The 19,952-nt window shown below is 47.4% G+C and overlaps 1 protein-coding gene across 9 annotated transcripts in view; it reads right to left on the bottom strand.

The window, feature by feature from the left end:
• ACACA (acetyl-CoA carboxylase alpha) overlaps positions 1 to 19,952 on the bottom strand; it is a 187,110-nt gene that overhangs the window by 62,529 nt on the left and 104,629 nt on the right. For all 9 annotated transcript variants that reach the window (XM_083714255.1, XM_083714256.1, XM_083714258.1 and 6 more), the window contains 7 exons: positions 17,246 to 17,449; positions 16,002 to 16,157; positions 15,681 to 15,827; positions 3,040 to 3,309; positions 2,081 to 2,178; positions 1,522 to 1,642; positions 253 to 363 (listed from right to left, as the gene is read on the bottom strand). In XM_083714255.1, coding sequence (XP_083570381.1) covers positions 253 to 363; positions 1,522 to 1,642; positions 2,081 to 2,178; positions 3,040 to 3,309; positions 15,681 to 15,827; positions 16,002 to 16,157; positions 17,246 to 17,449 — 1,107 coding nt within the window. The remainder of the gene's footprint in view (positions 1 to 252; positions 364 to 1,521; positions 1,643 to 2,080; positions 2,179 to 3,039; positions 3,310 to 15,680; positions 15,828 to 16,001; positions 16,158 to 17,245; positions 17,450 to 19,952) is intronic.

Raw genomic sequence — 19,952 nt, 5'->3', positions numbered from 1 at the left:
GGTATTGCCCATCATCGTCAATAGGTAAACAACCCCATTGCTCCCAAGTGGCCTTCAGTGGGCCAAGCCAGACAAGGATCTCCACTGCAAAATGGTGGCCTTCGCTACACAACAAACTCAGCCAGGCCCGCTAGGCCAAATAAAACAAAGGTACTAGCCAATAAGAGTCCAAAGTACACCAAGCTATGACAAATGATCCCACCGGCGAAACAAAAACTCGTATTTGCAAACGAAAGCAAAAGGGAGACTTACTTTGTTGAGGGCTCCAGCTCCGGTTAGGATGAGATGTGAATTTTCCACTTGGATTGTTCTCTGCCCCAACCGGACAAGGTAAGCCCCGATTCCAATTGCCCGACACGTCACCTGAAGACAGAAATTTGTACCTGTTTCAGTTCCACAGGGCTAGACTGTGTCTCTCCACGAACACTGTTCTTTGTCTGGGTCCTGCCAGTAGCATCCTCTGTAGCTGAGCAATCCTGCTGCACCGGGTGCGTTCGGATCATTGAGTTACTCCCAGTGCAGACCAAAAGCAGACCTGTCGATTCACAGAGGAAGGAGGCTGCCCACTGGGTCTCCGCGTGAGGTACTCCTTGCCTCCTTCCTCCAAGAGTGGACAATCCTGCTGCATCTCTGCATCGGGAAAACTGGGACCGAAAACGACATCCTCCACCTATACCTCTGCTGGTAAAGCCATGTGTTTCTGAGAGGACTTTTTGGGAAGGGAGTGGAGGACTACAAATCAGTAGAGCAACTCTGGATTTGAAACCCTATAATCAAGGATGAGCATTCAGAGGACCGGTGGGTGGAGGTGGGTCAACTACAGCTTCTCACAAGGTGCTAGGATATCCCGTTCACTCCATCCCAGTGCAAAACACACACACAATTTTGCACCTCAGCCACTTTCTCCCAAAACTGAGTTACAGGCTCTGTCTAACCCCGTTACCACCAGCCACTGCAAGTGGCCCCATATAATTCTCCCGTTATCTACTTCCATAGCTTATTCCCCTAGCACAGGGCCAGGCCTGCAGGTAAATGTTAAAGGGCAGTCAAGGTGTGTCAAGGAGTGAGCCATAAGAATGTAAGAAGGGGCCTGCTGGATCAATCAGGCAAGTAGCCCTGCTAGTCCAGTGTCCTGTTCTCACTAAGCAGACGCCACCTCTGGAAAGCCTGCAAGCAGGACCCACAGGCAACAGTGCTCTCCCCACCTGTGATTCCCAGCAACTCGTACTCAAGAGGAGGGAATTACTCAGAGGTTGAAAGAGCGAATTCAACAGCTTACTTTGCACCCTGTGAAGAAGCACTCGTTTTTTTGTCTGTCCTGAATCTTCCAACATTCAAGCTTCTAGTTCTAGTAACTATAAGAAATGGAGTCATTTGAGCAGTGCCATCGTTAAATGACCCTAGGATACTAAACGACTGGCCCAGAAGCAGCCCAGCCTTTCCACAATCTCTCTACATCACTGCAGGCCTTTTTTTGCCATCCCCAAAACACACCGATAAACACACACAATTGTGGATTACCAGGCTGATAGTGATAATCTCTTCATACGCCAGTGATGATTCTCCAGCGATCATGCCAGATCCCCGCAAGTTCTCAGTTCCAAGTCCTTCTTCCTTCCCAATGATATCTGTAATTTTATACCTGATAGGGCGAACCCCAAAGAGAGAGAGGGAGAGAAAGAAAGAAAGAAAGAAAGAAAGAAAGAAAGAAAGAAAGAAAGAAAGAAAGAAAGAAAGATCACACCTTTATAAAATGTCAGGGCTCTTGGAGAAAAACACTTCCCAGAAGAATCTCCAGTATCTCGAAACCCCAGAAGCTGCTGCCAGTCAGTGTAGACAATACTGGGCTAGATTTACCAACACACTAACTCGGTGTAGGGCAGTTTCCTACGTTCATTAAACTGGGGAAATCCTCTTTTTCTCACAGTGTAAACATAACAGCAACCATCCTCCCAAGCTTGTCAATGCTGTACACCTGGCATGCAAAAATGTGGTATGATAAAATGAAGATGTAACGCAAAACAGATTAAAATAAAACCCAGTGTCCATGCTTTAGGAAATAATGAGCGCACACAGTTACCTAGATTCTCCTTCGTCCTCCACATGCTCACAATGCACTGAGTTCAAAGCACTGACTCTCTTATAATCCTGGGGAGTTAGGTAGAGATACTTGAATCCCTGTTTGGGGAAGTGGCAATGGTTGGGTGGGCAGAAGAGAGAAAAGGAGAAGAAATGAAAACCCCATCAGAGAAGTTCCTTCGTTCTCACACCAAACCCACATTAGTCCAAAACAACGAAAGAGCACAACGTTTTGCAAAGTAAATATGTAAATATAAAAATAGCAGGATAAATATTTGTACGTGTTAGGTGATAGTGTCCTTTATCAAAGTTGTCCCTTCATACCCCAAACCCTGCTCCCTCTTTTTCCTAACACTGCCCCAACTTCCATTTTATCCTCACCACAAGCCTGTAGGCAAGGGTGCAGTTAGGGAATTTTGTTAACAATGATTTTATGGGGTGCAGGGGCTCCTCTTGAGAAGGCAGCATGTGCTGCTTCAAAATGTGGTTAGCCAGCCCTACTGCAGTTTGAATCACAGAACTGTAGAATGGGAAGGGACCCCAAGGGTCATCTAGTCAAACCCCATGCAACGCAGGAGGAATATGCAGGTGACCCATACGGGGGGACCAAACCCACGACCTTGGCGTTTTTCAGCACCATGCTCTAGCCACCTGAACTAACTGCCAAACTTCTGCCCTGAAGTCCTACCTTGTCGGTAACGTTGCCTTCTGTGGAAGGTTAGGCTACCACTGCTTTTGACCCAAGGTCGCCCAGTGACCAGGTTTGGGATTTAAACCTTGGTCTGAATCCGAATCTGCTACTCTAACCACTACACCATGCTGGCTTCCTCGGTGCATCAGACACAACTTTCAAAAGCTGCACTCTTTAATTCAAACCTCTTTTCCTCCCATGTAATGGGAGCCTCTACCAACATGGTAGAGACGCTACACACACAGTTCTGGCATGGCCAGAGCCCTTACTTTGTACGGGTCGGCAGGGTCTTCCCAGGCGACGTGGAACATGTGGCGGATCTCCTCGGCCAATCCGATCCTGGCGCCGCTGTTGGCTGCCACGTAGATCCGGGGGATGCCCAGCTGCCGAGCCAGTTCCGATGCCCGAAGGAAGAGCAGGTCTTCTTGGGGCCCAAAGGACCCGATCCGGTAGGTGATGTCATTGCTAATGACGATGATGTCCCTCCCATCTGGATACTCGGGGCTCTTGAGAGTCATTCGCCAGGCCACCATGCCAATCTGCAATCGAGAGAGGCTATTAGTATATATATATTTTAAATCTTCATCACCATCATGACTTATCATGAACACAGGAGGCTGCCTTATCCAGAGTCCACCTAGCTCAGCACCATCAACACTTGACCAGCAGCAACTCTTGAGGCTTTCAGGCATGTAGTCTCTTCCAGCCTTACCTGGAGATGCTGGTGATTCAACCTAGAGCCTCCTGCCTGCTCTACTGCTGAACTGTAACTCTTCGTGAGCCATTGGTATATTTCTACCCTGCCTTGCAACACTCCCATTTTATTCTTAGAAGAGCCCTGTGCAAAGCCAGGCTTCTGGGACAAAATCACCCAGACAAGTTCAAGTTCAATCTTTATTACAGTCAAATACCAGACAAGAGAAATAACAATAACAACACATATAACTACATCAGCACCGAGGGGCAGAAGCAATACACAAAACCCAAAATTCCATATGTATGTTAGTTATTTACATTGAAAGTAACACCCTAGCAGCTGAAGTGTGTGATACCCAGGCAGTGTCTTTCTTGGCCAAGTGGGTATTTGAACCTGGGATTTTCCAGTCCTGGACTGAACCACGACCTTCCACCCCTTCTTCCCCAGGAAAAACCAGCCTGCTTAAGAGGCGATCTTCTCCTAATGGGGCCTATTCCCAGGAAAGCAGGCAGAGCGTTGCAACCTAAAGTTCTAATCCAAAGCACACTTAGCCCAACCTGTCCATGCCAGGGATTGAACCTGCCTGCAGAGAAGACGCTCTTCCACAAAGCTACGGTCCTTCCACAAGTGGATGTTTTAAGGATTGCTCTTATGGGGGGTACGTGGTTCCCAGTGAAGGCTCAGTTTGACAGAACACTGCTTCTAGAGGAAGTCACCACATCACACCCAGACTATGCTTAGATTAGATGCGGGTTGCATTTTTCAGACTAAGGGCCACATTCCATCACAGGCAACCTCCTGGGGGCCGCATGCCAGCGCTGGGTGGAGCCAGATGGAAAAGTGGGCGGAGCCACAGACATGACTCTTGTGTGTGTGTACAGCAGACTACCCTGCACCGATGCAGATGGCAGAAGCTTTTACGTGCACACGTTTCTCTACCCAGGCAGGCATGATCACAGCCTGCTGGCACTTTCCAGCCAGGAAACGGAACTTGAGCGGCACGTGGAACAGAGCCTGTGGGTAGCAGGCATGGATACGGAAAGGGGTATGGCCTGGAAAGAGTCCCGAAGGACAGGAAAGAGAAACCTGGAGGACCGCATTTGGCTCCTGGGCCTGCCTTAGTTGTTAAACAGATGAATGGAAGAAGAAGAGGAGGAGGAGCAGCAGCAGCAGCAGGAGAGTTAGGGCTGGCCTCTCTGGAGGAGGCCCCAGTCCAGTCTGTAGCAAACTTCCATTCCGGCTGCAAATATAAGGCATGGTTGCACACGGCTGTTTATTGAGGATTCTGTGCCCCCACAGCGTCCATGCAGGGTGGCATCCTCATCAAAATGCTGTCCCGTGTCATTTAATCCAGATGTGATGTTTTGGTCCAGTGGGGGGGCGGGAACGGAATCCAGTAAATAAATAAATAAAATGCAGAAATGGTAAATATGGATTAAACGGGGATGGGGCAATGGGGCAGGAACACAGGGCGGCATTCTGACAAGGGCAATGTTGTATGAATGTTGCAAAAAGCTTGAGCACACCGGCAGCACCGAGTCCACAATGGAAGTGCCACGTGGAAGTGCCCTTAGGGAGGGGGAAAGGATGCCTGTGTTTCCTCGGATCGGCTCTTGGTCTCTGCCTCCGTGTTGCAAAAAGGGGGAAGCGGGAGGGAGGGGAGGCAGAGGGAGAGCATTTCTTTCTCACTCGAAGATGCAAAGAGTCTAATTTAACTGTTTTTTTGTGTTGGCGAAATGATGTGTGCCACAGGATTTCCATAAGAAGTGGAACCATTATTCTCCTGTAGAAACCCATTTGGCCTGAAAGGTATCACTGGACGGGATGGGGAAAATCAAACCCAATGAATTATTCACGACCTCCGATCAGAAGCAATCATTATTTCTCATGTTCCAAACTGTGATTAGGGTTCTGTGCTGGGATGTCATTTGCCTCCCTAGGTAACAACAGCAGCACGGAATTGCATGTGCAAGGGGGAGACAGAGAGAGATACATAATACACAGCCTGTATTATGGAGGGGTGTGTATGTGTGATTTTTCGCACATGTACCCTCTCTCTCGCACACAGATGTATGGGTGAGTGGGTTTGGGGTGGGCACACAAACACATACATATCACAGATTAAAGGTGATTTATCAGGCACTTAAAATAATATAATGAAGGCTGCAACCTTATGTACAATTGAAACACATGGAAGTCACGCCTAACACCTTTGCATTGTACACAAAGTTTAGTGCATTGGGGTGAGGGACACCCCAATGAGGCACCCCAAATGAATACAATTTGAAATACATATATATTATGCTTCCATCTCACTTTTCCTTCAGGGTGCTCCTAAGAAGAGACAGAACAGACAGAAGGTAGAGAAGGTTCATAATTCCTGCCCCCATCAATGGCCAACCAAATGCACCCAGGAAGTCCACAACCAAGACATGAAGGACAATAGTCTGCTCCCGCTGTGACAACTGGCATTGCTACACGCTTGACCTGGAAGTTCCACCAAGCTACTGTGGCCAACAGCCATTGACTGACATATCCTCTATGAATTGGTCTATTTGTGGTTTGTTTAGGCCATAGGCTCACAGAGGCTGAAATGGGACTCCCATGAAGACTAGATCGAAACCTACCATGAGGTGTATGCATCTAACTAACCAGGTGATGTTTGGGACTCCAATCAGCCCCAGGCTGTCCCTGTATCTAGAAGTATCATGTAGCCAGGATGATGGGAGTTGTAGTCCACTGGGAGGACACCAGGTTGGGAGAGGGCTGCTTCAAAACCTCGTTCTGCCAAAGGCCACATTACTTGCTTGTGGTCCCACCAGACGGATGACCAGCTCCCTCCATGGAAAGTGGAAACTCAGCATTGGGAGCAGCTATTCTTGATCTGACCAAAAGGCCCATCCAGTTCGGCATCTTGTTTCCACAATGGCCCCCCAGCTGCCCCCCAGGGAGCCCATGAGCAGAACGTGAAGGCTACAGCCTTCGCAACAACTGGTTCTCAGAGAGATATCATATCCATCACGGTTGGCAGCCATGGACAGAGTCCTCAGACAAGAACCCAACGCTGTAATGCAGACATCTAACACACAACACTGCAACTCAGACATCAAAACATGGTTAAAGGATTTAAGTACAGAATTTAGACAAGCCACTGTCTGCAATTCCTGCAGGTCAGAAACAGAAACCATATTGTCGCAGACGTGGACGGTACAGTTTCTGTTAACCATGGTGGGGTGTCTGAACAGACAAACCTTTGCTATAGCTGTTTCTCCATTAATAACCTCCGTTAATTTGTATACTCTGTTTGCAAAGCTGTCTAAGCTCATGGCTGTCACCACACTTTAAGGCTGTGGGGTTCCATAGCTCCTTCTGACAGCGAACTCCTGCGTCTGTGACGATAGGATGTTGAGAAACCAAGAGAGGGCTATCAGGGGAAGGTGGAGGAGGAAGTTCTAAAGTTTGCAAGAATACTATATTAATAAAGACCCTGATGTTGGGAAAGATGGAGGGCACAAGGAGAAGGGGACGACAGAGGACGAGATGGTTGGACAGTGTTCTCGAAGCTACCAGCATGAGTTTGACCAAACTGCAGGAGGCAGTGGAAGACAGGAGTGCCTGGCGTGCTTTGGTCCATGGGGTCGGACACGACTAAACGACTAAACAACAACCCCCACAAAAAATACCCCCTTCCAAGGAACCCAACAAGGGCTGAGCATGCTCAGTGTCCTCTAACACACAGCTATGGGATGCTGAGCGTAAGTTGGACAAGAAATTGGAGGTAGGCAGACATAACGGCCTTCTCGAGTCTCTTGGAGTTTATGAATTTTCCAGGAATGGATGGATGGACATTTGACACCCTGAATGATTGTGGTTGCAGGTGCACATTGGGGTATACTGCAGTTATGTTGTGGTGGTGGTTGCAGGTCCAACTTGCAAATGAAATCATGGCTTCAGAGCATCACATGCCCATTGTCCCTACGTGCTCCTTCACAGACCTCAGCTGCCCAGCTTGCTTTGCTCTGACACGCCTCGCCTTGTGTTCTCAAGACCATTCAATCCCCGAGGCCCATTCGTAGAGGCACCCAAACATCAAGCACCTGTCACCATCGTGCACAACTCTTCCTATACAAGCCTTCACCTATTTCTGTCTAGTAAAGACACTTTAATGGCAAGGTGTGCCGGGGAAGAAGATGGTTCAGAAAATGTCTAATTAGAGGATTTCTCTCCGCCCCCCCCCCAATGTCTCAACCCAAGGCTGCCTTAATGGAAGAATTCTGACACCTAGTGGCAAGTGGGTGAAATATCAGCAGGCTCAAAGGTGTGTGTGTTTTAAAGGGCATCTGCAGCAAAGGCTTGCTGTCATTTGCATCGCTCAGGAGGACAAGGAAAATCCTTCAGGAAGGGGGAATCCACTCATCAAGAAACACATCCTCTTCCTACATTATCAGGAGCTACTTGTTCTGTATCAAGATTATCCCACGCAGAGGCAACCCAGCAAATCACACCTGCACTCCCCATAAAAGATTGCCTGGGAAAAGGTTAATACGAGAGTTATCGACGAATTCAAGATTGCTTGTTGTTGTTGCTGATTAATCATCTGCCTTTGAAATCAATTCATCACATTTAAACTAGCAAGGTACGGCATTCGAGAGGACTTGCTGCAGATATATCCTGTATGTACTATTAAACACGAACTTGCTCTCTTATCACAAACTCACCAATTATTTATTTACCCCAAAACTGTACCAGATACGCAAGAATAGGAGCATTTGGGAACTCCTCCCAAACAGCCCAATGAGGACTGAGAATACTCGGTGGCATGGACTGTTGAGTGGGAGAGGGGTGGAAAAGTCCCTGTACCACCAAAAGAGTGGCAGGTGGGCAGCAAAGAGAGGGGCTCCTTAGTTGTGACCCTTAAAGTGTGAGGAACATTCTCCCAAGGGAGGCCTGCCTGTCTTTCTTGCTTCTTATATTTGGAGCAGCAAAAACATTTTTGTTTACAAGGGCCATTTTTGTTTCACCGTTTGCTTTTGTAAGCTGAACATCCAAACAAGAATGAGCCATGATGAGCCCCAAAGCTACAAAAGTTGGGGGAACTCTGGCTTGTTTACACTATGATTTCATGAGAACAAGCACGGATCAGAAACTATGGTTTCAGTTCATGGGTTGTTCACTCTAGCCACATCTTAAACAAATGAACAACTTGTCAAATTTGGACATCGTGGATAACTGGTGAATTTAAAACCAGCATTGGAATCTTTCTGGCCTACTTCCCACAGGTGGAAAAGAGAAGGCAGAAGTACATACGTTCACAGCTTGCTTCAGCTAATTCTTGTAGTGCAAGGATAAGGCCTTGCAGATGTTTCTGGACTATAACTCCCAACACCCCTGAGTCCTGCTTGGCCGAGGCTGATTATCATCTCTTAATTCATGGGTTGCCTTTTAAATGCGTATCAAATTGGTTGACAAACGTATTATAAAAACAACACGGAAAATAACATCCAGTAAATTTAAAAGCAATTCAAAGTAAACACCCACGGCAGAGATCCATTCCTCCAAGTGGGAACGCTTGTTGGAACATAAATGCCTTCAATTGTTTCTGGAAAGTGAAGATAGTGGACGCCTGTTGCATTCACAGGACAGAAGAAGTCGCAGTAAAAGCTCTGCTTTGAGCCACTGTGGAGCAGGTGTCTGATATTTGGGGGACGTGCAGGAGAAACTCCACTACAGAGCGCAGGGATTTATGGCTGGGGCAAGGTGATCTCTCATGTAAACTGGTCCTGAGTGATAGAGGGCTAGAGCATAGGTAGGCAAACTAAGGCCCGGGGGCCGGATCCGGCCAAATCGCCTTATCAATCCGGCCCACAAATTGGTGTGTTTTTACATGAGTAGAATGTGTGCTTTTATTTAAAATGCATCTCTGGGTTATTTGTGGGGCATAGGAATTTGTTCATTATTTTTTTCAAAATATAGTCCGGCCCCCCACAAGGTATGAGGGACAGTGGACCGGCCCCCGGCTGAAAAAGTCTGCTGATCCCTGGGCTACAGCGATAGAGGTTGGTGCCAAAACCTTGATCTTGTCCTGTTTGGGTAATGAGAGATGGTGTCTGGGGAGCCACAGATTCCCCACGCCTGCTGTGAATAAATAAATAGCTATCGGAGGAGAAAGCTGTCCAGGGGTGGCGACAAAACCGCTTCAAAAGTAGTTTGAGATGGTCACGTCCAAGCGCAGCCCCTTCACCTGTCAGGTTTCATTTGTCCTTCAGATTACTGATGGCCCAAATGTCTCCCCTCCTCTCCCCCAAACGGATTAGCAACTCACGCTTGGAGAATTCAAGCTATTGTCGTGCAACACACACCCCATACGCCCCTCCGCCCCGTAAGGCTTTTGGGTAACACAATTGGATATGAAGGACTCAAAACAGAAAAGAAAAACTCATTCCCAGCGGTAGCTAATCCCACCAGGAAACAGCTTCACTGACAACCATTTGCAAAGTTCCCTAAGTGACAGTCGCAGAACAGAAAGGTCGCACTCTGGGAATAAGAAGAAAACTTTCCACAGCTCTCCCTTAGTGCTCTGAAAATAAACTGCAGAGATATATTCTCAGACAGGATAGAACTTGAATCCAAACCAGGTTTGAATTAACACTCACTATTGCTTTGGAGACACATATATTCTCTTGATTCAAGAAACCCACAACACTTGGTTTCTCTCACATTGCTGGTTTTTCTTGAGTTTTAAAAGTTGAGATTTCTATGGTCTCTGTAAAGCCATGGCAGTTGTTTCCCAGACTTGGTTGGACTCTGAGCTGTATGGATGAGAACACGCTTAGAACACAATGTATGGTTCTGGTTGTTTTACCCCAAAAAAGGATACTGTAAACCTGGAAAGGCTTTCCAAAAAGAGCAGCCAAAATGATCAAGGGGTTGGAGCAACTCCCCTAATGAGGAAAGGCAAGAACTTTGCGGGTTTCCTCATTTCAAGAAAAGGCGTTCATATTACTAGAACTCTGGGCCATTCAACAAAGATGAATGTTGGAAGATTCAGGACAGAGCGCATAAACTATGGAATTTGCTTCTTCTACAAGAGGTAGGGGTGGCCCACAACTTGGTTTATTTTTATTTATTTCATGCTATTTTTACGCCTCTTGACTATAAAACAAAACAAAACCTCAAAGCGGTTTACAAAAAGATAAAACGGTAAAATCAAGAAAATTCCACAGCCCTAGTTTTAAGCATACAAAAAGTTAAAACAGTAAAAAACAATCACCTCAACTTTCTAAGCATCGGGGTAGGCTGGTCCAAACAGGAATGTTTCTAGCAGGCACCGAAAAGAGAACAGCGAAGCCGCCTGCTTGGTCTCAATAGGCAGGGAGTTCCAAAGTGTTGCCACAGCAAACAACCGAGTTCTTATAAATGTGGAATGGGCATTATGTGGTAGTGCCAATTCCACTGATCGAAGCAGATCAAGTGGGCACGTGTGAAGTAAGTTGATCTCATAGGTAAACTGGTCCCAAGGGCTTTATATGTGAATAGCAACACCTTGAACCTGGCCCAGTAGCAAACTGGTATGTCTGCTCGCAGGGGTTCTATGCTGTCAGCAATTGTGCTGCAGCATTCTGCACTAACCGCAGCTTCTGAATAAAGCACAATGCAAGCCCCGCATAAAGCACATTGCAGTAATCCAGTCTTGAAGCAACCAACACACAAACTACCGTGGGGAGGCTTTCCTGGTCCAGCCATAGAAGTGCCTTTTACCATAGCAGTTGGTAAAAGGCACTTCTAACCATGGAGGCTACCCGAGAGCTGGCTCCAGAAGCACCCCAAATTATTAAAAGAAGAGTAGACAGATTCATGGAGGGTAAGGCTAAACACTGCCTATTGGTCAAGATGTGACCAATGTCCTACCTCCACTGTCGGAGACAGTGTGAAGGCTGGGAAAGTGGGGAAGAGTGCTGTTGGACTCAGGTTCTGCTTATGGGCTTCCTATTGGCATCTGGTTGGTCACTGAGGGAACAGGATGCTAAACTAGATGGGCCACTGGCCTGATCCAACAGGCTCCTCTTAGGTTCTCAATCCCAATTCATCTGGTCACTTTTGAGAACAGAGTGCTGGACCAGCTTCACCTGCTACCTGGTCCTTTCACCTGCAGATGCTTGTGACTGAACCTGGGGCCTCCTGAATGCTAAGCATCACCTCTGCCCACTAAGCTCTGGTCTCTTCTTCAGCTCTTATTTCAACATCTCAAAACCTACAATGAGGTTTTCATTATACAGCAATTAAATTGAAGATCTGACCAATGAAATAATGGACCTGTCCATCAACACACACACAAAACACTAAGCAAGAGATTCTTTAACCAAGTGACACCTGATCGAAGCTTTGGTAATTGGTATATTGAAGTTCCAATAATACTTAAATCAATGGAAATTGATTAATTGATCAGGTTGATAGGCTGCAGAGCAGGTGATTAATCAACCAAAAAGGAGTTACAATCAGTAGGCAACCTTGATTTTTAGTCCTCTGTTCCTGTCCTGCCCTACGGTGTTCCCTGGCAAAATAATTATAAGCAAAATATTTTCATTTGGGACCCCTCCAGACATTATCATGCATTTGTGGTGAATTCTATTAATGATAGTATGGGGGAAGTTATATGTGATCCCGCTGCAAAAATTTTGGGGCTGACATGTTGCTTCATTTTCAACCGCTGCATTTCTTTCTCATAACTTCCACCTGAAATTCTGCATTTTTTCAAGCTGCAAACATTCCAGGTTGTTTGTCCTACTTTTGCTGCGCTACAGTGCAGGTGTTCCTCCGGGTAGCAATAATGCATTAACATTGAGGAAGCATTGCAGAACAACTAATAAAGCCAATGATGTGTGGATGGGCCAGCATACATCTGCCACTAATGTGCTATTATTGCTTCATATTATTCTCATTTTGCAGAATTCACCATTAAAAAACACCAATTCAAAAGGGCCCCTGAATGCCATTATTTGGCAACAGCAGCTAATTCTGGGTCTTTGATCAAAGGATAAGTAAACACCTTTGATCTCCGCTGAGTGTCAACAATAAACAAAGTTAAAGAAACATAAAGGGCAGGGGAAAACATGGCTTCTGTTACCACCACCAACTGCAAGACCTTCCTGAAATGTTTGCACATATGAAATATGGCTGAAGTCTGCCCCCATAATGTAAATAGGATGGTGATTTTTTTTGGGGGGGGGAGCAGGGTGAGGATTTCATTCTGCAGCAGTAATAGTGTAACATTTCAGTGGTTTCCTTAAGGATCCTTAAGGGTCAACAAAACATGCTAAATCTGTGGCTGCTGCCAAGAATGGCAGGCCTGAGTCTAGCTGATTCTTCTCCTTACTTAAAGCTCTGCCCCTGTAAGGCTCCATCTGCACTACACCTTTGAATCAGTATCAAACCACTTTGAGCAATCACGGCTTCCCTGAAGAATCCTAGGATCAGTAGTAGTTTGTTAAAGGGTGATGAGAGTTTGTCAGGAGAGACCTCATTCCCATTGCAGAGGACTGAACCTGAGACCTTCTGCACACAAAATAGATGCTCCAACACTGATCTCTGGCCCTTTCCCTAAAAATAAAGTAAGCTTCCAGTCCTCTTGGCTGTGAAAAAAGGACCCTGCTTGGAAATATGTGGGAGAGCTCAGTTGGGAGACCGGGAGACTCTCAATTCCAGGGTTGTGGGTTCGAGCGCCACAATGGGCAAAAGATTCCTGCATTGCAGGGGGTTGGCTGACCCTCGAGGACCCTTCCAGGTGTACAATTCTATGGTTCTAAGATGCTGGGGACTGAACCTGGGATGCTCTACCCACTGAGCCTTCTCCCCTAACGTGACATTCCACAAACTTTTGTGGGTACTTCAGAAAAGGAGAAAGAAGCTTCCGTCCAAGGCACACAGAAAGTCTTTCAGGGGTGAGAGAGAGAGAGAGAGAGAGAGAGAGAGAGAGAAGTGTGTGCTTGTAACAGAGACAGAGCGCACGAGCTTGAACGGTTGGGCTTTGGGTACAGGGTCCCATATAATAAGACTATTTGTATTCATACTGGCAGAGTAAACAGTACATGTTCATGCCCAGGCAGCCTCTGCGCTAGTAATTTCAGCCAGAGCACAGCTCGGTCCCTTGGGAATCTGGGCTACTCTCCCCTGGCCTCCAACCACTCCAAATGCCAAATGAGAGAAGAAAAGGAAGGAGGAGAGGGGGGAGAGAGAGACCGGCCGGTGTGGGGAGGGGGAGAGCAGAAACATGCCGAGACCTTCCTGCTGCACTGTAGCACCGTCCCCGCTTGCAAGGAGAAAAATATTAAAAACATTTTTAAAGGGTGCAGTCGCAGAGGCATTGGGAGGATGTCTCTTAAAACCCTTCCTTCCAATTTAGCAGCGGCAAGGCATGTTTTCCGGCATATTAAACCTTTCTGAACACCAATCAGGTGGGAAGAGTTGAAAAAATTATGCAGAACAATAACAAAAAATCCCCCACCCCAACACTGCCCAACAGACGCATTATCCTGGGACAGATATTTATATAAAATTGCCCTATACCGAGTCAGACCAGCAGTCCCATCTTAGCTGGTGTCCGGGATTTCGGATGCTCTGCCTGAGATGCCAATGGGGACAGAACCCTCTGCACGCGAGGAGGCCGCTCTGCCACTGCGTCACAGCCCTTCCCCAAAATGTTAGTCCATGTCTAACAAGAGACAGGAGACACAGGACTATGCCTTAAGAGTGAACGAGACCACAGGTATCTAGCCCAATGTGTCCACATTGACTGGCAGCAGATCTCCAGGGTTGCCCTTCCAAACCGTGCCTAGAGATGCCATTGGTGACTGAAGCTGGGATGTTCCATGTGCAAAGCAGGGGAGTCTCCACCACTCGGCTACGACCCTTCCCCTAAACCCAGGCGTTCCAAGTGCTCGGTTCTATGATAAATTCTTACTGTTCCGTCGTCCCCATTTTCTTTAGATTGTGTTTATATACAACGCTTAGAAATGCCAACAATTCTACAGATTGCTGGAATGGGGTGGGGCGGGAGGGCTATTTCCACATGTGGTGGGAATGTCTGATTGTGCATGGTTTTTGGTGGAAAGTATATTCCAGGAAATTTCCACCATAGTTCAGCAAATTATCCCTCCAGATTCCAGGGATAAACCTATTGTTGCTCTTTCCGGACACCATGCAACAGGTATGGTATAAAGATATCTGCCTGGTGGCACCGGAGGGAGAAAGGGTATATAGAGTCTCCAGTGTTTAGCAAATTTGGAATCTAGTAGTGGCAGAGAAAGTTACGGAACAGGGGAGGTAACATCTAAGAACCCTTTCTCTTTAATTTGGCCCCCTTCCAACACCTTTATCACTCATATGGACAGTGGGAATCATCCTCCAGATTGCCAATGTCCCCTGTGGGCAGACATCATACCTAAGCATTTCTGGCCCCTGGCTTAATGCAATTGTTCCATTTATTCCTTTTTTTCTCACCCAGCCCGTCTGGGATTATCCTGAATGATATTTCATGGTATCATGTATACCAGGCTTCCTCAACCTCGGCCCTCCAGATGTTTCGAGACTACAATTCCCATCATCCCTGCTAGCTAGGGGTCATGGGAGTTGTAGGCCAAAAATATCTGGAGGGCCAAGGTTGAGGAAGCCTGGCGTATACCAATGCAATGTGGTTCCCCCCACCCCTTTTTTCTGTTTTGTTATGTCATGCAAAAACCAATTTAAAATTACTGTAAAAGATGAGAGAAAGAAATGCCTTAAGCAAAAAACCCCCCACAAATATTTCAGAAATCCCAAGAGCTGCATTGCAGGTCAGATCCATGCAAATGCTGCAGGATCTGTTGAGCTCCCTGTTCAGAAGAAGACGAAGAGTTTGGATCTGATATCCCGCTTTATCACTATCCTAAGGAGTCTCAAAGCAGCTAACAATCTCCTTTCCCTTCCTCCCCCACAACAAACACTCTATGAGGTGAGTGGGGCTGCAGAGAAGTGTGACTGGCCCAAGGTCACCCAGCAGCTGCATGTGGTGGAGCAGGGAATCAAACCCAGTTCACCAGATTACGAGTCTACCGCTCTTAACCACTACACCACACTGGCTCTCCAGTGTTCAGGATTCCAGCCCCCCAGTTTCATTCTGCCACCCCCAGCCCCGCCCATATTACCCACGCCACAGTCAGCCAGCCTTCTGGAACTTGCCTCATTTCCTCCAGGCAGCCTGTTCATATGCACCAATTGGCCTTGGTCGTCCAGCACCAGCTCTGTGTATGTCAGCAGGTCAGAAGGCAGCGGAGGAGCAGGCAGGGTCGCAAAGTCTTTCATGTATTCCCAGAGTTTAATTAAAGACTAAAGGTGTTTTGGGGAAGGGAGAGAGAAATAATAAGATGCTTTCATTATTTTTTTTTAAATAACCCCCCCCCCCCACTCTTCATTGCTTGGTTCAGATGCAACAGGAAACCATGGCTTCCCACTATTACAAGGATTCATGTTCTAATAGCGAGCCCAGGGGGCAGTTCTCACCTGTCGGAACATTTCGGGGATGTCGTAGACGTACGTCGTCCCCAATGACTGCGCCTGGAATCTCTTGGACTGGAGCAGGTCCTTTGTCACATATGGAGTGTTGATCAACATTCCGTGTAGTGGCCCTTGCTTATCACCATAAGCCTGGAACATAATCTAGACGAGGAGATACACACCCACAATTAAAGCCAATTTGACGCTAGTGCAATAGACAAGGCCCCACTGCTGTGTTGTTACATACAGGAAAGGCTACGGGATGAATGGCTTCTTGAGGCTGGTATTCTCCAGACAGTGGTCCTGGGTTCAGAAATGTGCGCTGCTGCACAAACCACTGCACCCCCCCCCCCACACATGCTCAGTCTTCATAATAATGCTGGCACCATTTATCAACAAGCCCCCCAAACAGCCACTTTCCAGTCATGGAACAGAATGCAATTAGGCAAAGCACTAATACAGTGGTACCTCGGATTACATACACTTCAGGTTACATATGCTTCAGGTTACAGACTCCGCTAACCCAGAAATAGTGCTTCAGGTTAAGAACTTTGCTTCAGGATGAGAACAGAAATTGTGCTCTGGCAGCACAGCGGCAGCAGGAGGCCCCATTAGCTAAAGTGGTGCTTCAGGTTAAGAACAGTTTCAGGTTAAGAACAGACCTCCGGAATGAATTAAGTACTTAACCCGAGGTACCACTGTACAGACAGACAGCATGGTGCAGTGGGTTAGAGCAGGGGTTGGCAACCTAAGGCCCATGGGCCACATGCAGCCCATGGGGGTCGTTTAACCGGTCGTTTAACCGGCCCACAAGCTGCCCCCAAACCGAGCTGCCCGCTTGGCGAGTCCCCATGTGCTGCGCTAAACTGTCAGCCTAATCTGTCAGCCTAACCGACCTCACAGGGTTATTGTGAGGATAAAATGGAGAACCATGCATGCCGTCTCAAGCTCCTTGGAGAAAAGGTGCTGAGAGTTGTTAACGGGAACCCCTATTCCCCACACAGAGCTTCAATTCCCAGAGTGGTTTAACAGTCAACCCCTCTGGGAATTGTGGCTCTGTGAGGGGAACAGAGGGGTCTCCTAACAACTCTCAGCTCCCAAAGCAGCATTAATGGAGCAGTTTTGTAGAATCTCCATTCTTTACCAGCTGAAATGCCGAAGCTGGAGCCTGAAAAACAATAATAACCAAAGAGAATTTGTCTCCCCCTGTCAAATGTAACCCCACAGCTGCACCATTTAAGTTGCCGCACCTGTGCTGTTCTGGAGTCCGTCACCTCCTTGTACAGACTTATGTCTAGATAATAACCGGACTCATTGGTCAGGAAGAGCCGGATGGGAATCGCCTTGCCGGTTGGAGTCAACCGAATGTTGATCTTCAGCTCCGCCTGGAGGACTCTGAGCTTCCACAAGCGGCTGCCGTAGCGCATCACCATGCTCCGTACAGACTCTTCGATCTGAATGGTGGGGGCAAGAAAAGACTCTGGTCATGGAGAGGTCCAGGTTAACCAGCACTGCTTCAATAGTGCAGAGTGTGGGTGAAACTTGTACAAACTGTGTGAATTTCTCCTCCTGTATAAAGTGCTCATTTGCAGAGCATCTGCTTTGCATGCAGAAGGTCTCACATTCGATCCCTGGCATCTCCAGGTAGGGCTGAGACTTTCCTCAGTCTGAAACCCTGGAGAGCAGGGTTTCAACCTTGGCTTCAACCTTGGCTCCCCGGCTACTGCTGCACTACAACTCCCTTCAGATGCCTCTGCCAGCTCAGCCCATGGCTGGGGGTGATGGAAGCTGTGGTCCAGCAACAGCTGATGAAACAAGGTTGAAGCTCTCCTGTAGACAACGCAGGTGGACCAGTGGCCTCAGTACATGGCAGCTTCCTGTGTGGTAGGTTCTTTCTCACTGGAGGTGTTCAATAGCAGACCATGACTGCTAGGGATGCTGCAGCTGCATCCTCCACTGCAGATCTCGCCCTGAGCAATGAGCTAGGCTAGATCAGGACGGCCCAACTTTTCCTACCAAGAGTACTTCCAAGCAGTACCTGAGGGCTGCACACAGAGCGCAGAAAGGAGGAAGCGAGGCCAAAATTGGAGGGCCACCCCAGCCCTTGTGCTGCGTTCCCAAAGGCAGCTCAGCAAGGTGCCAGGCTTTGAGAAAGAGGTCCGAGGTTCTCGCAAAGTCCTAGAGACCTCCCATCTCCCCAAAAGGCCTTGAGGGTCGCACATGGCCCTCGGATTGCACGTTGCACCACTCTGGAACTAGATGACTAGATTCGAGTACCTCCCATTTCTTTGAGCCTATAAAATCTTCACCCCCATCTTTTTAATATTCCAGGAAACCAGAGAGCGGCATTAAGAGCAAAATTCTCTGCAAACATTTCCTTTTTTAAAAAACAGCATTTACGCCCCTGCGTTTCACTGCAGCTACGACGCCTTAAATCAACAAGGCAATTACCGCTTGGAGGCCCGTTCCTCTGTCGTTTTATTAAACTTTCTAATATACTGCTGTTTGGTAAATAGTGCATATTAAAAGGCAGGCAATCGGAAGGCAGGTCTTAATGTTCTCTCTCAAACTGCCTCTTTTCCCAAAGCCCCTCTGGGGGACACTCTTCCCGCAGCTCCGGCAAAAGGAAACCCCTGCGGGGCTTGGAGGCACCTGAGAAGCGGAACAGTCAGAGAAGTGCCTTGTCACACTCCTTGCTTCAAATACGCTGCTAATCCAGTTTTTCTAACTGGAGGCGGGTGGCGGTCAAGGCATGGGGCGACCCACTCTCAGTCGTGTGGCTGGCCAGAGGGAAGGAGGAACCATAGCCAGCCTGTGGTACAAAGAGCCAGACTTGCTACTTCAGCTCTGGGGTACCCTAGACCAGTCCCTACCTGCACTGTCTCTTTAAAGCAGCACCATACAGCTATAAACAGCCATGGGAATGTTTCTTTGAGGTGCTGTGAGTTGTTAGGAGGCCCCTATGCCCCTCAAGAGAATCTGCCATTTTCTGAGTTCCCTAAGAAGAGGGATTGACCTCTGAGCAACTCTGAGAACTGTAGCCCTGAGGGGCATGGGGTCTCCTAACAACTCTCAGCATCCTTAACAAATTAAGAGTTCCCAATATTCTTTGGGGGGAAAGCCATGGCAGTTAAAGTGGTATGATACTGCTTAAAACATACAGTACAGATGAGACCCCAGCACAACACTTAAATGCAAAATATGGATTCCCCACCTCTGTCAAGTCCCAAACACACAACCCTCCCACATAATATTTATTCATCTCAGCTGCTCTCCAGTTTTGTAGACCGCCCTTCATCACTTTATCTTTTCACTTTATATTCTTTTATTTAGGAGAGGGAAAGCATATTCCTTTATTTAGCCCATTTCAAATATTTCGCAAGCACATAACTTAAAACCTAGCAAATGTCTCTCAGTCCATCCTGAACAGACAAACACGTTTTCCTGTAACGCTTGAAAAGAGATAAGAAAAATAAACCATAGTGCCTCATGCAAAAATACTGAAAAGACGGGGCCATATCATCAGCAAATTGGATTAACAAGGACCAAAGACAGTGTTAAGTGTTCCAAATGCCTACATGTTGGATCAGAGATCCAGTTTCCATCATCACTTTATAGCAGCGGTGGGCAACCTGTGGCCCTCTGGATGTTTCTGGACTTCATGACAACATCTGGAGGGCCAAGGTTTCGTGAAGTCTGGCTTCATAGTGACCTCAGTACAGTTTCCAGACTACCAAGAAGCACAAAAATAGGCAATATTGAAATCTAGGGTTGTAAAGTGGTTAGGGTGTCGGTCTAGGACTTGGGACAGAAGGGTTCAAATTCCCACTCTGCCATGAAGCTCTCATTGGGAGACCTTGGGCCCAGTTCCTGCCTCTCTGCCTAACCTACCACTCAGGGTTGTTGTGAGGACAGAATGGAGAAGAGGAGGACCACTTGAGCTCCTTGGAGGAAAAG

The sequence above is a fragment of the Podarcis gaigeae genome (assembly GCF_964106915.1).
Source record: "Podarcis gaigeae genome assembly, chromosome: 15".
Taxonomy (NCBI): domain Eukaryota; kingdom Metazoa; phylum Chordata; class Lepidosauria; order Squamata; family Lacertidae; genus Podarcis; species Podarcis gaigeae.
The sequence above is the reverse complement of the archived record's forward strand: the minus strand, read 5'-3'. Positions and strand labels throughout refer to the sequence as shown.